Source organism: Vitis vinifera, chromosome 11 (genome assembly GCF_030704535.1).
Source record: "Vitis vinifera cultivar Pinot Noir 40024 chromosome 11, ASM3070453v1".
Taxonomy (NCBI): Eukaryota; Viridiplantae; Streptophyta; class Magnoliopsida; order Vitales; family Vitaceae; genus Vitis; species Vitis vinifera.
In genome coordinates, this window is record NC_081815.1 from 10,007,445 (window position 1) to 10,023,593 (window position 16,149).

The 16,149-nt window shown below is 32.3% G+C and overlaps 1 protein-coding gene across 1 annotated transcript; it reads right to left on the reverse strand.

Moving 5' to 3' along the window:
• Positions 1 to 5,531: 5,531 nt before the first annotated feature.
• On the reverse strand, positions 5,532 to 7,036 carry LOC100854114 (uncharacterized). The gene has a single exon (XM_003633130.4). It carries the CDS (start codon positions 6,352 to 6,354, stop codon positions 5,554 to 5,556), a length of 801 nt encoding a protein of 266 aa, XP_003633178.2. The 5' UTR covers positions 6,355 to 7,036; the 3' UTR covers positions 5,532 to 5,553.
• Between the last annotated feature and the right edge of the window lie 9,113 nt (positions 7,037 to 16,149).

Here is a 16,149-nt window from a genome sequence, read left to right on the forward strand (position 1 = left end):
TGTCCTCAAAAAGTGAGGGAATATTGGGTGTTGTTTCTCAACGTTCATGCTTGGATGCTGTTTTGTTTGGGGTGGGGGGTGGTGGAGAAATATGCATAGTTGTGATCCTATAGCTATCTTGCTTGAGCAAAATCACTGTGTTAGAGGCTTGTGATGTATGATAATGATGGTTAATAACATTTAGGGCACACCTACCCTTTTCATATAAAAGTTTTGTACAAAATATAAGAATTTTTATATAAAAAGTGGGTGTATGTCTTATATTCTTCAAAACTTAAATTTTTTAGAAGTTAAGAAATTAAAAATTTTCCACTTTTATTGTTATTTTAACTTAGAAGGGATTTTTACACATACTGTGTATTAAATTATTACATTACATGTCTCCCTAATGCTATATATGATGCATGTTTTCCTTTTACACGTGAATGCTCATTTTGCATGCCTAAGAATATGCTTGCTATTTTTCTTTTGGGATTTTTGTATGAAATTTCTCGAGTTATATATATATATATATATCTATGACGTGTTCATATTTTCGTTATATTTAAATTTGTGCATGACTTTTCTTGGAGTATGTCTGTAAGTCTTAATTCAATCATGATTTTATTGAAGGATAAAAATATTGAAAATTTATAGAATATTTAGTATTTGAATTTTACCGTATTAGAAGAAAATTTGAAAGAAAAAAAATTATGTGAGAGGTAAATTAATCAAAACTTATGAAAATAATAAAAATATAAAAATATTGAAATTATTCATTTTATAAAATAAAATATTAATGATAAAATTTGTAATATGTGCATATGAAAAATATGAATTTTGAAAGTATATGCTCAATGCTAGCTTGGAGATACAAAATTTATTTAAAAAAATTATATTATTTAAAAATATATTATATTTCAATATTTAAAACACATTACATTAATAAAATAGTTTGTTTCATTAAAAAAATAACTATATTTGTAATCTTTCTTTGATTCGTGTGAGATACCATATTTTAGGTTTAGAGCAAATAATATCTATATGAGAGGAGGTGAATTATTACAAATGATATCAATATAAATGTGATATCTCACATCAATTAGAGTAAAAAGTCTTTGACATTATATATGTAATGATTTTTCTCTTAATTGTATATAAAGTTGTGAAGGTCTATTAGACTCAAAGTAAACATCATCTATACGATTCAAGTGATCAATTTTTCTTAAACATGTAGACATATTTCAAAGTCATAAGAACCTATTAGATTTAGAGCGAAACAATATTTACATGAGAGGGAGTGAGTTGTTACATTATGTAAACAAATAAAATCATTTTAATTAAAAATTATAAACTAAGTACATAAAAAGTATATATTAAAACATGAAAAAATCATGAAAAAAGCAAAATAAGTAAAAATAAATTAAAATTGAGAAGGCCAAGACCAGTAGGTTAATACCAATAGTTAATTTGTAAAGTCAATTGATGTGTCTCAAATTTTTTTTTTACCACATTTTACAACCTTCTAATCTGTGGGCCACTCACAATTGTCCCCTAAAAGTCATCTAGCCTAAGATTTGATAATGTAAGGCCAAGTAGCTTTATCCGTTTGACCTAAGGGTAGTAGACGGACATACAATCGACTGGAGAGATAATACAACGTCTAATATGCTTGAATGCATCAATTGCAACATGCATTAAGTGCCTATTGGTGTGTGGCCAACGAGAAGTGTTCGACTAGCCCCTTTAACATAAACGACGAGTTCAACCTACACATAGGAATGTTCAGATGTGTTTTCTAGGCACATCCTTTTAAAGCTTAAGTCAGGGAGAGGGAAGACTTGACCAAGAAAATGGTGTTTTGGAAAAATGACAACATACCTTTCTTTTAGCCAAGGATGGCTATTTATTCTTACCCAACTATAACGTCTTCTCTAGTGCTTTAATGGTGCCTTTAATTGTGTTTGATTGTGCGTTATCGTCTTTAATATCAATGATTGTTAACCCATAACGGCTATCACGCCTTGATAAGCCTTAAAGACTGACATTGTAGCCTCGTAACAACTATGGCAATCAAGACAATTAATGTATGTTGCAATTAATGCATTCAAGTGTATCAGGCGTCGTATTCTCTGCCTGGTCGGTTGTATGTTTGTCTGCTACCCTTGGACCAGACAAACAAAGCTACTTGGTCTTGCATTATCAGATCTTGGGCTAAATGGCTCTAGGAGACGAATGTGAGTGACCTATAGTGCCTTGATTGACACAATCGTTACGAGGCTAAAACATTAGTCTTTAAGACTCATCAAGGCGCGACAATCGTCATGAGTTGATAATCATTGACATTAAAGATAGTAACACACAATCAAACACAATCAAAGACACCATTAAGGCACCAAAGAAGACATTACAATTGGGCAAAATAAATAGCCACCCTTGGCTACAAAGAAAGGTATGTTGTCATTTTTTCATAACACTCTTTTCTTGCTCAAGTCTTTCCTCTCCCTAACTTAAGCTTCGGAGAAGCATGCCTGGAAAACCTATCCGAACATTCCTGTGTACAAGTGGAACCTGTAGTCTACGTTTCAGGGGGCTAGTCGGACACTCCTTGTTGACCACGCTCCGACATTGGTGCCATTTGTGGGAGAAAGAACACAAAAGCCTACAAAAGACGATGGCTAACATGCCTCCTACAACTTAATCAACCAATGTTGATGAGCGATTTCAAGCTTGGCAAGAAAAGATGGAAAAGAAGCAAGAAGAGAACTAGCGACAAATGCAATCCCTCATTTGGCAAGTTGAACAACTAAAGTAAGAAAACCAAGAGCTATAGGCTCAGATGACTATGGGGCGCTACTCAAAATGCCATTGTACCCCCAATCAACAAACAACTTCGAGATAAGATTGAAGTCAGACAAAGAAAGCATCGTAGTAATACGCTGAGTCATCCCTACAAGTGGATAAGGAGGTATCTACCAACATTTCTTGACGCTACCGAAGTCGATGTATTCACCAACAGATCAAACTCAAGCGATAGAGGCGACAAGCTTCGTTAGAAAAAAAAAAAAAAATGGGCCATTAGGGTCTTACCCAAAGGTCAAAGCCATTGAAGACTTCAACACTATCATAATATTTTCTCAAGGTTGAGAGTCCATGCAACATAGTAGCTCAATGAATCATGACTACCCAATAACTAATGTCATAATTCACCATAGGTTCTATCTAATGTGTTACCATACCTATTAGTGTACTCATTATGGGAAAACCATTCTAATGACCAAGACAAGTCATTATTTCGATTAAGAGATAGTATACTACTATCTATAATGGATTACCCAAATTTTTTAACCAATTGTGGTCTTTTTATCATCTTGTAAGAAACCCATAATTTGGATCTTCTGTGTAACTCTTAATATACCTAAATCATTTACAATACAAATGATATAAGCAAAAATGCTTAGATTATAATTAATGCAATCAATGATAGAAATGGAAATAAAAAAAAATCATAATAAATAAATTTATTAATTAAAACTTATTTTATTGCATTATGTCATGTTTTCAAAGGTATCTATCCTAACAACCTAAACATCAAAAAATAAAAAATAAAAAAAATAGAAAAATGCTTACTAATGTAATTAGCTTTATTAAAGTTAAGGATAAAAGTAAAACTTAAAAGTAGATTTGCTAACAATGTATAGAAGTAAAAACCTTCTTCAAAACTATTTATATATCATTCATTTGTCCTCTTATTAAAGATGAGAGATTGGTCACTACATAAAGGAGCAAAACCTAGTTTGGGAGTTTGAACATATTGTTGAAGAGAATATCATAGTCTCTTTTGAGTTTATTTCCAAGTCTTTAATGAAGAGTTTGATAATTTAGCAATGGAAGTGGTGAATTTTATTATTTCTTTTCATAAATTTATATAAGGATGTGTTGTGAATTATACAAAGAAATGAATAATAAATATACTAAAATTAAGAAAAATAGATATTATTTCCTAATTAACATGATTTATAGAAATAGTGACCGGAGTGTATTCTTATCATAATACACTTGATTTTGTGCATTTTCTTGATATGCATTTTCTTTATTATTTCTATTTATGTCCTGTCATTGTGTCTTGTCATTCTATGTCCTTCCATTTGATATTTTTTCTTTTGCTTCTTTCCCTTAATAAGTGGGAATAAATATGGACACCTAGCTTGTCTTGAAACTTGGTGGTGACATCATTAGGCAAAGACTAGTAAAAATATCAAATTATTCATTTTTTTTTATTTTGAGAATTGTAACATGTAGGAAGGGTGAAACCTCTTTCCCTCAAATTAAGTTTTTGCCTCAGTTTGACTATAACTATGGTTATCCAAATAAAAACTTGTGCATGCTCCAAAAATATTTTTTTCCTCCTCTTTTTGGGTAATGAGTGATTGCTCATATTATTAAAGAACTAGTATGAATTGGCTTTATCCTAAGCTATGAGTGAATTGGAAAACTTTTTTTACATTTGAAATTGGCTTTTCTATTACAATAGGATTATCACATGTATTTTTTAAGTTTCTTAAATATTCTTTAGGAGATCATGACCTTTTTCTTTTAGTCATCAACATATTTTTCATATCTTTTTTTAATTGTGTCAAGGAGCATGTTTCTCTTTAAGACAAGTTCATACCTCATATACCATGTTAACACCGAAGATTATGTTAAAAACATCTTCTTTCATTGTTTTAGTATGTTTTTTTTTTCCACTTAAGAGATGATGGTGAACATTGATGGCACGAAACTAAGAAGGTGATTTAATTTTGTCTCAGTAAGAAAGTTATGTTGTTTAGCTTGATTGAAATCAAACTAAGATAAGACTTTTGCTTCCCTCATCATCCTTAATTTCTTTAATATGTTTTTCCCCACTTAAGAGATGATGGAAAACATGATGTTACAAACTAATGGGATGATTTGATTTTGCCATAGGAGAAAATTTATAGTGTTTAGCTTAATTGAAATCAAACTAGAACACTAATTAAAGGCTTGAATATTAAGGTCTTTTATTTTTAAGAGGAAGACATGGTTTGTGAGGGTAGGTCGGGCCTTTCATGACATTCAATCACTTTTGAAGAAAGCTCAACTTCTAACCTTTCCCTCTATCTTTGTTGAAAAATTTGATAATTTGGCAACATAATCAATAGAGAAAAAAATAATAAACATCCTAAAATTAAGGAACACAAATATTATTTTACAAATTAAGAAAATAAAATATTACTAAACGTTTGATTTTTGTCTATTGTTAATGAAAAATGCCTAGAAGTTTCAAATATTTGTATTGAATGACCCGGGGCAAGGTTGGGATTCTTTTTTATGGACATTTGATAAATTTTCATGGTATCATTTTTTTTTTGTCTGAATTTCAAATTAAATTTATGTGAACTCCTTAATAATTATAATTAAAATACAAACGAGAAACTCAATTTTTTTGTAAATGAAGAATTTACAATTTCAGATGTTGGAGTTTTGACTCCACAGATTCTACAACAATCAAATTAACCCTATACCGCTGCTAATTAAACACCAAAATTCAACTCAAGGGCGACAAGTACACAATCTGGATGGCATGAAAAACCACATTATAATTAGCAATATTCCAGCTTGAGGATATCCAAGAAAAATAGCCCCAATCACAATATACAGAAGCATCCTCATTGGGTCTTCTTTTTGGCTCGGACCCCTTTCATCATTCTTGATTGCCTTATCATTATCATCATCATACCATGGATGTCGGAGAGTTTGGAACGCCCGGTCGAAGAAGTCCTCCACCGCATGCACTATCACACTTCCGTCATTGTACACATCCCACTCTGTGATCTTCACTTCATTGATGGAAGTCTCTCTGCTGCCAGGTTCTGTAGTGATCACCAGCGAATGGCCTGAAAGGAGGGTGTGGACCTTGGCGTCGGGCCCTAGAGATGACTCCAGAGCCTCCCTGTTGAGCTCTGACGGCGAAATCTGATACTGAAGTAAGGTTAATGGAGGCTGTGGGTACTTCAATTCCGAGAAAGCTTTGTTAGGTGGGCAAAATATGGTGACTCTAGTGTTGTCATCTCTTACTTCAGATGGTATGAGGTTGGATTTGAGAGCCAGCTGCAGACTTAGAGCCATGGAAAGATAACCCTTATCAGAGAGAGCATTGGAGATTGCTTCAATATTGAAGACTTCTATCTCATGGCTTGTCTCAGGTTCAGTTGCTCTAGCGGTGGGGAATTCTGAGACTGTTGGGTGGAGAAAATGAAAATGGAAGAGAATAAAGGACAGTATTATGGATTTGGAAGCCATGATTAACGGCAGGAATATTGAAGTTTTTTTGGGTAAGTAAACAAGATACATAAAAAATAGCTTAGAGATGTGCTGCAGTGAAAAGTACAGAAAATGGAGGGCATATATATGGCATATACCCTCTCATAATTAAGAGCGGAAAACAAAGGGAGAGCATATTTAAGGTATATACCCTCCAAGGACTTCAAGTTGAAATGAAATTTGAGTCTCTCATAAGACATTCATAAGAACATTAACAGGCTGGATGGATCACCACAATCTCTCTAGTCCTCAAACAAATGGGTTTTGGACCTGCCAAGAAAATTCCTATTTCCCTGGAGTGGAACTCTCAGACCTAAAATTAGCTAGTTTATATATTCAGGCTTCCATAGCCAGATCAAACCTTGAATTAATGGCCATGTAATATATTCTGCTTAAAAAAATTATATAATTTCAAAATATATTTACAGATAGGAAGAACTGTGGCCACAAATCATGATAAATTTAAGAGTTGAGATGAATCAGCACAATGGCTTACTCAAGAATCAATACATAATACTATCCAACGCAACTCTTGAAGACCCTTATGTATATATAATTGATTTCTTTTTTGAAAAAAAAAAAAATGCAAACTTTACTGGAAAAACATGATGATTTTGATATTGAAATAAGTTTAATTTATAATATTTTATTTTTAATCATTCTTCTAATTTGTATATTTCAAAATAATCTTAAAAAACAAATAAAAATAACTTTAAATAATTAAAATATATATTCTTAAAAAACTAGAATATTTTATGTTTGAAAAAAAAATAGTTTTTACCTGTTAGACACGTTTTCCATTTTTTTATTGTTAAAAAACAAACAGCCATCTTTGAAAAAGGTTCCAAACGTTAGCCTTTATAAGATATACATGGTCACTTTAACAACGTGTGTAGGAATCAAAACCTATAGTCGTAGCCAAGTTGTCAACCGCTATATATGGTGAAGAAGATCAAAACAGAATTCCAACAGTTGGATATGCATGGGAAGGTTTGCCAGATCTCCAGATGCGTACCATTCTTGAATTCTATGTCCTAATTAGAGTAGCCACTCGCGGAAGTTGTCAAAGGTGGGGATTCAAATGAAAGAGGGTATAGTTTGTAAAAACTAGCTAGCTATTCCTCGTAAACTAACCTAACAAAAAAAAAAAAAAAGAGTTGTATATCAAGGTGATATTAGACCAATTAGAAGACCAAGTGTCTAATACTTAGATCTTTAGATAATATGTTACAACAATAAAATAAGTCTATTATTAGAGACTTTAATATTTTTTTTTCTTGTTTGCAAGAGTTATTTGGTGATAAGGGCATATCAATTTTGACAAATGGTCCTTACAACTGTTATGAGCACCAATTTTGATATGATTTTAAAGACCTTGTCATTTTCCTTTAAGACGAGTAAGAGGATTCTCAAAGAACATAGAAGTATTCATACGAAAGTCAAGGGTTTTTCAAGTTCTTTTGCCAAGAAGAAAAATAACAACACGAAATGAGGAAAGTTCAAGAAAATGAATAAGAGAGCTAGTTCAAGGGCAAGTGATTCCTTTGTGACCTTTTTGGACACTAGAAAAAGAATATCCAATTTACCTAAGGAAAAAAGGAAAGTATACATCATTTTCTTAGTGTTGAATGTTTAATTAGTGGTGGATTTCACCTTTTATGGTAGATAGATTCCAAGCCCACTGTATGTAAGTCCTTATAGGATATTTAACAAGTTGGAAGGTTAAATGATGAGATTATACTTACCTTAACTTCAAATATAAGGTTAGTCGTGTAGGTTAGTGAGAGGTAATATCCCCTTTTATATGTATTCCATTGTCGCTTTACTAAATGATGAGAATAGTTAGATCTCAAAAAAGAACCTAGCACTAATAAAAAATTTTGGGATATAGGTCATATAATCTAAACAAGATCCAAAGACTGGTCAAGTTTGGACTCTTTCATTCTAAAGGATCTTGCAGTCAACGAATCTTGCATAGATGGTAGAATGATCGAGAGGATATAAAACCAAGGAATGTTTGAAGTTAGTGCATACTTACATATATGAGTCTTTTAGTATTTATGCATGGGGAAGGTATGAGTACTACATCACTTTTAGTGACTCTAGGTTTGGATATGTGTATAGGAAATCCAATGCCTTGGATAAATTTATTGAATTTAAAGTAGAATCGGATAACCTATTAGGCAAACATATCAAGACACTACAATTAGATCAAGGTCATATGTCCAATAAGTTTGATTTTTCTGTTGGAGCACGAGATTATTTTCTAGTTATGTGCACCAGGATCTCCATTGCAAAATAGAGATATAGAAAGAAGATATCACACTTGGATGGACATAATGAGATATTTGTGGATAGGTTTCTCATCATTTCTTAAAATCTTTTAAGGATATATCTTATAAATTGTGTAATACATTTTTTTCTTAAGAGATATATAGGAGGATTTCAGGGATCATTACCTTTATAGTCAAAATCATCATAAAGTGTTTGTTGATACAAATACTAGAAAACTGATGAAAACTATATGATAAGGAATGAGGCAGAGTGATATAGATTGGAAGATACATTAAGAGATAGTCTCGTTTTTGCACAAGATACTATGAGTTCAGAAGGTAAGTGACATACCATTCCTATGATTTCTAGTACACCAATATATCATCATAATGGGAGGTTTATATCCCATAGATTATGATGAAGCGATGGGTAGTGTTTATGCTTACTTAAGGCAAGGAACTATGGAGGGATAGTTAGAATCTTCGTATTATAACATGGTTTAGGTTCTTGTAGAAGCACCTTAGGGGATAAAACCCATAAGTGTGAGTTAGTCTACAAGATGGATAAAAGAGTAGATGGAAAGGTTGAATTTTATGTTACTAAGACTATAGCTAAATGTTATAGTTTGAAACTTTGTTTCGACTACGGAAAACATTTTCAATAGTAGTTTTACTCAAATCCATTACACTACTCTTATTTATTGTAGTGTGTCTCATTTATAAGATACAACAACCAAACATTTTCATAGTAAAAGGCCTTGTGTGTACAAAAAGTCATAGGAAAGAGTGATGATGCTCTAAGACCTTATAGGTAGATGACAATCTACTCATTAAATATGATGTAGGGATATTGTCATTAAGATCTGGTAGTCTACTTAGTTTCAAACGAAAATCTAGAAGAAGGAGCAATATATTCTTAGGGTTAAGGTCCTTTAGGACTACAAGAATAGGAAAATTATGTCATGTCACCTACATTTATGAGCATTTAGCCAAGTACATGATACAAAACTCCAAGAAGGGTTTGTTACCCTTTGGGTTTGAGGTTGTCTTTCTTAAGATCAATGTCCTTGGACATCTGTGGAGGGAGATCGCATTAAGACGGTATTCTATGCCTCTGCAATGGATAGTCTTAAGTATGTAGTGTTATGTGCTAGACCAAATATTTGCTTTATTGTACGAATAATGAGTCGATATTACTTCATTTTCTTATTAGAGATTTAGATGAATGTCAAGCATTTACTCAAGCATCTTAAAAAAATGATGGATTATATGCTTATAAGTATTTGCAATGAGTTAGTACTCCTTTTATATTGAGAATTGGACTTTCAATCTGATGAGAACTCTCGGAGGTCTACCTCTAGGTATATATACACTCTAAGTTGTTTTTGTTGCTTTTGTAACAACAAAGGAAGCCTTTTGGTTTATGGGTAGTTCCCTTGGCTATATTGTTTAAGATACTATTATGTGATAACAATGGGACAATGACATAGTCTAAATAACTAAAGTACCACTAGAAGAGGAAACACATAAAAAGGAAATGTTACCTTATTGTGAGATAGTATAAAGAGGTGATGAGATTATGAAGCATAATTTTTCTATGGTGCCTAATCTACTTTTGAGGCTAATAGGAGTTTTTTGGAATTAGAATTAAGTCCCTAAAAGCAAGATATGATATAACAAAGTTAGACTTAACTATTCTCTTGCTATCTCTTGAATGTATTGATATTGATTTGAGCATGCCACCATGTCTCTTACATTGTACATGACTTGGGTGCATTAGAAATTGCATAGAAGATACAAGTCATAGGTTCTTTGTAAGTAGATAAGTAATCCACATTTGGTTCATGGATTTGGGCAATCTAGTAGAGATTGTAGTGCATCACCTCCTAATTAGAAGGATGACTTATTAGTCATCAGGATGAGTTTCCCATGGTGAGTGCACTAGTGTATATGATGCACACTAGATTGGACCTACGGTGAATCATAATGCAAGGCTATCAAATGTCATGATTCACCAAACTACTATATTACATGGACTCTTAACCTTGAAAGGATATTGAATATGTGTTAAAATCAACATGAGGCTTTGACCTATGAGTGAAACCTTAAAATGGTCATATATCCCTATGAATTTGGTCACTGATGATGGAGGCAAGTGACAACAGGTATTCTCAATAAAGACATCATGATATCTCATGAGATTGAAATAGTGTGTCTTCTTGGGCAATCCAAAGGACATGTGATCATGAAATTTGTGGTCACAATAATTCATTTAGTATGCCAGTTGATCACATAATAAGTGGGATTTGTAACTCAGTGATTTGAGAGGTAATCTTAATAGGTGATAACACTATCTTGTTAGATTACAAACACTAGTTCATGGGGGGTCTGCATGTAGTGGACAGTAAGTCACGGACCCGAACTTTGTCTCATTATTATTTACATAAGGTATTAGAGTGCAGTTGATTCTTTTTAATAGAATATTGAATCAACTTCATAATTGGATTCTAAGGGAGCTAGTACTCCTATGGGTCCTAGTGGTCCCCACTCTTAGCTTGTATACCATGATAACACAGCTTTATGAGGGTTGGATTGACTTTAAGTTCATTCTTGCGTATAAGGATATTTTGGTAATTATGAAAGGTTTCACAAGGTCTCTGGTTTGGCTAATTTATTAATTAGATGACCCTATGTAGTTAATTAATCAATTAGAATATGTTTTGGGCTAAATTAAGTGACCTAAGCCTTAATAGGTTTAAGTTAATTAAACCCAATGAGCAACCTATAAATACCATTTTATGGGTTAGAGTTTTCTGATGACTTTTGATGAGAGGTGTCTTTCATCTCTAAAGAGAGAGAGAGAGAGAGAGAGAGAGAGAGAGAGAGAGAGAGAAAGAGTCATAGCCTCCTCCATTCCAAAGCCCACGCTTTGGAGTGCCAAGATTATGGGCAGAAAATCTTGGGTCTACAAGACCTTCTTAGATGAAGGGGTACAACACTTGAGCATACACAGGCCGTGTGCATGAGACATGCATAGGCCGCATGCATGAGAAGTGCATAGGACGTGCATAGGCTACATGCACGAGAATCGCATGGGACGTGCACGTAGGCAGCATAAGAACAAAGACTCTCTAGTTTTTCCAAGCATGTTCTTCATTGGATGGATTTTAATATGAGAACATTCAGATCATAGGTACAAGTTTCAAATCTTTAGATCTATAGTTATTAATGATTTTTATTGTCACTTTATTTTGCTCCAATAGATTTAGAGATGCCTAGGAATAGATATATACACCCTACGAGATCTAGGATATGGGAACAAAGTAATCCAAGGTTCCCAACAAAATATTCTTACCAAACCCCTTGATTCTCTTAGGTTTAAGTTTCTTAGAAAATCCCTAGGCATTTGCCTAATCAACTTATCATCTAAAGTTATAGGCCTTAAAGGTTTTCGTGCTTAATTGTCTACTTTTTGTTTGTTTCCTTTGGTATTTTCTTTGTTTAATTTGGGCATATGATTTTTATTTATTTACTTAATATATTAGCATGACTTGTAATATATTGAGTTTGTGAATTAGAGAAACATACTATATCTACAAGACTTGACATGGATTAATTCTTAGATATTTGTTAATCACTATTGACGTACTTGATTCCCGATAATTAAATATCTTTGTATAGTGGAATTTCAACCTTAGTTACATCTTGTGCTTGATCAAGAGGGAGACTTCTTAAGTTTGACTTATAAAGTAGACTTTGCTCACTTTGGAATGATCCTTTGTCATGCTTAAATCTTATTATCCACATGTCATGTTTGACTAAGATCATTATAAATGTTTCTTGAGGTGAGTCAACAAATTCTTGAATCATTAGTTAACCAAAACTCTCATGCATTTTCCAATATTCATGCTCTCAGATATAAGCTACTCACTTGCAACATTTGGAAACATCCTCAAAGTGAGTACAAAGGCAATCATGAATAAAAACAAATGAAAGAAATCAATGGAGATCATGGTGTACAATGCCTCCACTTTCAAAATAAAAATAAAAATATGATATCAAATTAAGGGGGAATCAAGTTATGTTGTATGTAGATCAATAAGGTCGTGTTAAATAGAAATTTGATGATCTTATATCAAATCAAATAGATGTGTACTTTAATTTGACCAAAACCATGACCAGATATTTTCTAAGTGATCAATTTCGAAATATAGAATGAGACAGTAAATTGTATTCCCTTGAACATCAATATTTATGTTTCTATGTTGACTCTCTTATACATCGATGGTTATGCATTGGGTTTCGAAACTAAAATTATGATTTAACTCTGACATTTGAACTTGAAACCTCATTGTTGATGGATTGATATATAATATCTAGAAAACTCACTTGATTTATTATTAATTAAACTAATCTTGAGAGTTCTTAGTTCTTGAACATGATGAACTGCTTAAGTTGATTGTTTTTGTGTTTTATGTCTCGATTTCATTATATCATTTGGTTTCCAATTAAGCTAGTTTAGTTTTCTAGTTTCCTTGGTATATTTTGTTCTTCTCATTGTACTATTCTAAGGCTTTAAGCAGTCAAGTGTTGTCACCAGTGCTCAAGCCCTTCGTTCAGTACTACAAGCACTTTAACTCTGTAAGTTCTATCCAATGTCGCTTCAAGCGGTTAGACCACTCGAGCGCTCTAAGTCATATCTAGTGTTGCTTCCAATGTTCGCGAAGCTCAAAGGCTAATTTGTATCGAACGCTCTTACTGGCTATTTAAAGCCATCCCACACGCCATTTGCACCATTTCACCATCTGATATTTTTTCTGGATTTGGATCTTCTTTTAGAACCATGAGAATTTCTACTTTGATTTCTCCCACACCTTTCTTGTTTTACATGTCACTCTTGTTTTTCAGTAACAAGTACTCTAGAAGAAGATTCACCTTTTTCCTTTCTTCTAGCCTCTTTATTTAACAAACTATCTTTAACAATCTCTATACTTAGAATCCCATTTGGAGTGGAATTACTAACTGTTACCACCAACGTTTCCCAACTCTCAAGCAAGGAACCAAGAAGTAATGATGCTTGCATCCCATAATCAATGTTCATTTTCATGGCAACCAACTTGTTCACTATACCCTGAAACGAACTGATATGCTCAACTATATTGCTCCCATCTTTGTATTTCAAATTGACAAGTCTTCTAATAAGAATAGTTTTGTTTCCTAATGTTTTCTTCGCAAAAAGATTTTCAAGTTTTTTTCACACAATATCAGCTTTGGTTTCAATAGAAATTTGCTCATATAGATTTGTATCCATCCGCCGTCTAATATAAGCAATGGCTTTTCTGTGTTGGGCATCCCAATTTCCATCATCCATATTAGATGGTTTTTCTTTCAGTCTAATGGGCTTGTATAAATATTTACAATAGACCAAATCTTCCATCATATGTTTCCAAGTGGAATAATTTGATGAGTTTAATTTTATCATATCATTTAATTCATCCATTTGAACACACAAGTAAATAACTCCAAATAGTGATACCAGTCTGTTGGGAAAAACTAGAAGAACAACACAACAAATAATTCTTTTCCCTTCTTTGTGTGCCTAAAATAGGATTTTCATCAAATATCCAACAAGAGCAATAAAATAAATATCAACGAAACCACCACAAGCAATAAAACAATCCAAGAAAACACCAAGAATTTCATGTGGAATTCTAATGCGGGAAAAAAACCATGGGATCGTAATCAAACTTCCACTATCATCAATAATAATAATGGGTTCACAATAATTCTCTCTAGAATAACTAGAGGCTCACAACAACATCAAGAATAGGATTTCTTGGCTAACTAACATCTATATCATCATCTATTAGATAGATTTCAACAAGGAAAAGCCTAGATCTCGTCAAAGTGGGTTTTTCAAGAAAACGCCATAGAGAAGATGAATCAAGATCTAAACCGTTGAATTTGTAGAGCTTGTTGCAAGGATTCACTACATGAAATTTGAGCCAAACGGACAAAGTTTGCCCTTTGATCTTCAATCAAATGCTAAAAAAACTCTAACTTTCTCTCTTTATTTCTTTCTTTCTTTTTCTTTTCTTCATACTCCTCACATTTTTCCTTTTTCACGTTCTACCACATTTTTTTCCTATTTGTTTTTCTTTTGGGCCCAAAGCCCTCCATTGGTCCAACCCACGATGAAAAGCGGACCCAACATCATGTTAGGCGATATGTGGCATTTAATATGCACATCCCCACGTATCACTATATATATTTCTGTAATTATTCTTTAATTTTTATCATGTATAAATTATATATGTATAATATCTTACTGATATCACAATTCAATAATGGTCCAATGCCTGTCCGATTAGGAAAACCTCGACGATAAAAGGAGAGAATTCATGTTTTTCATGGAGTGAAGCTAGCCCAGTGGGGAGGCTAAAGGGCATGTAAAAACAAACATGTCCAACGTGTAAAGGCTTGGTGCAATTGCAGATGGACCACTAGTGGGCAATAAAGAAAAATATCAAAATTTAATCATCTCGTTTCTTGAACCAAAAAAAAAAAAAATCTTCTCAAATATGGGTCCGAGTAACTGGGAATCTTGGAAGTGAGGGTTAGTTCTAATTTCTAAATGATTAGTCATTTTAAGTGACGAGGCCATGACATGTGACTTTTTTTGAGAGGAATATTTTTGAAACACGTCTTTTTGGACTTGTTACATTTAACATGACATGTGACTTTTTTGAGGGGAATATTTTTTTAAGCCCATCTGGACTTGTTACATTTAACTTTACAAGTGACTTTTTTGAGAGGAATATTTTGAAACACATCTTTCTCAACTTGTTATAATCACCGTTCGTATGTCTTTGTGTTTGGGACGAAGGTATATCCTCCTCCTTCCTTTGTTCCCACAAAAAGCATATTTTAGATTATATTTGGTTTTGAAAAATATTATAATTTTTTTTGAAATTATTTTCTTATGGTTTTATTATGAAAAATAAATAAATATAATTAAGATTATTTAAAAATTTATGAATTTTAAAATTATTTAATCTTTATATAATCTAAAAAAATAAATAAAATAAATTTTAAAAAGTATATAAAAATATTTTATTAACTTTGAATATTTTTTTTTTCTTCTAATTTTTTTTCCTTTTCTTACATTTTCCTTCATTTTTTTGGAAGCAAATATAGTCTTAAAATTAAACTTCTTTAGATGATACTTTGATTTTTTTTTAAATAATAATAATAATAGTTTTTTATATAAATAATAGAGATTAATCTTTAAAAAATTTAAAATTATTTTAAAAAATACAAGAATTTTATTAGTTTAAAATTTAAAATAAATTTCTATGTATATATATATATGACTATAGATATATACAGCAATGTATAATTATATGAGTTATTTTTTAAAAACGGTTATTAAACAAGACATAAATAATCCCAGTAACCAAACACACCCAGTGACCAGGGAAGAAGCCAAATCTGAAATCCCCATTCTCAACAAACTCATTATACAGCAGGCGCGTGGGCAGCACGGCATTTG

Bases quoted from the DNA above. Each gene is read 5' to 3' on its own strand.
- LOC100854114 (XM_003633130.4), bottom strand. From the start codon at position 6,354: ATGTATCTTGTTTACTTACCCAAAAAAACTTCAATATTCCTGCCGTTA.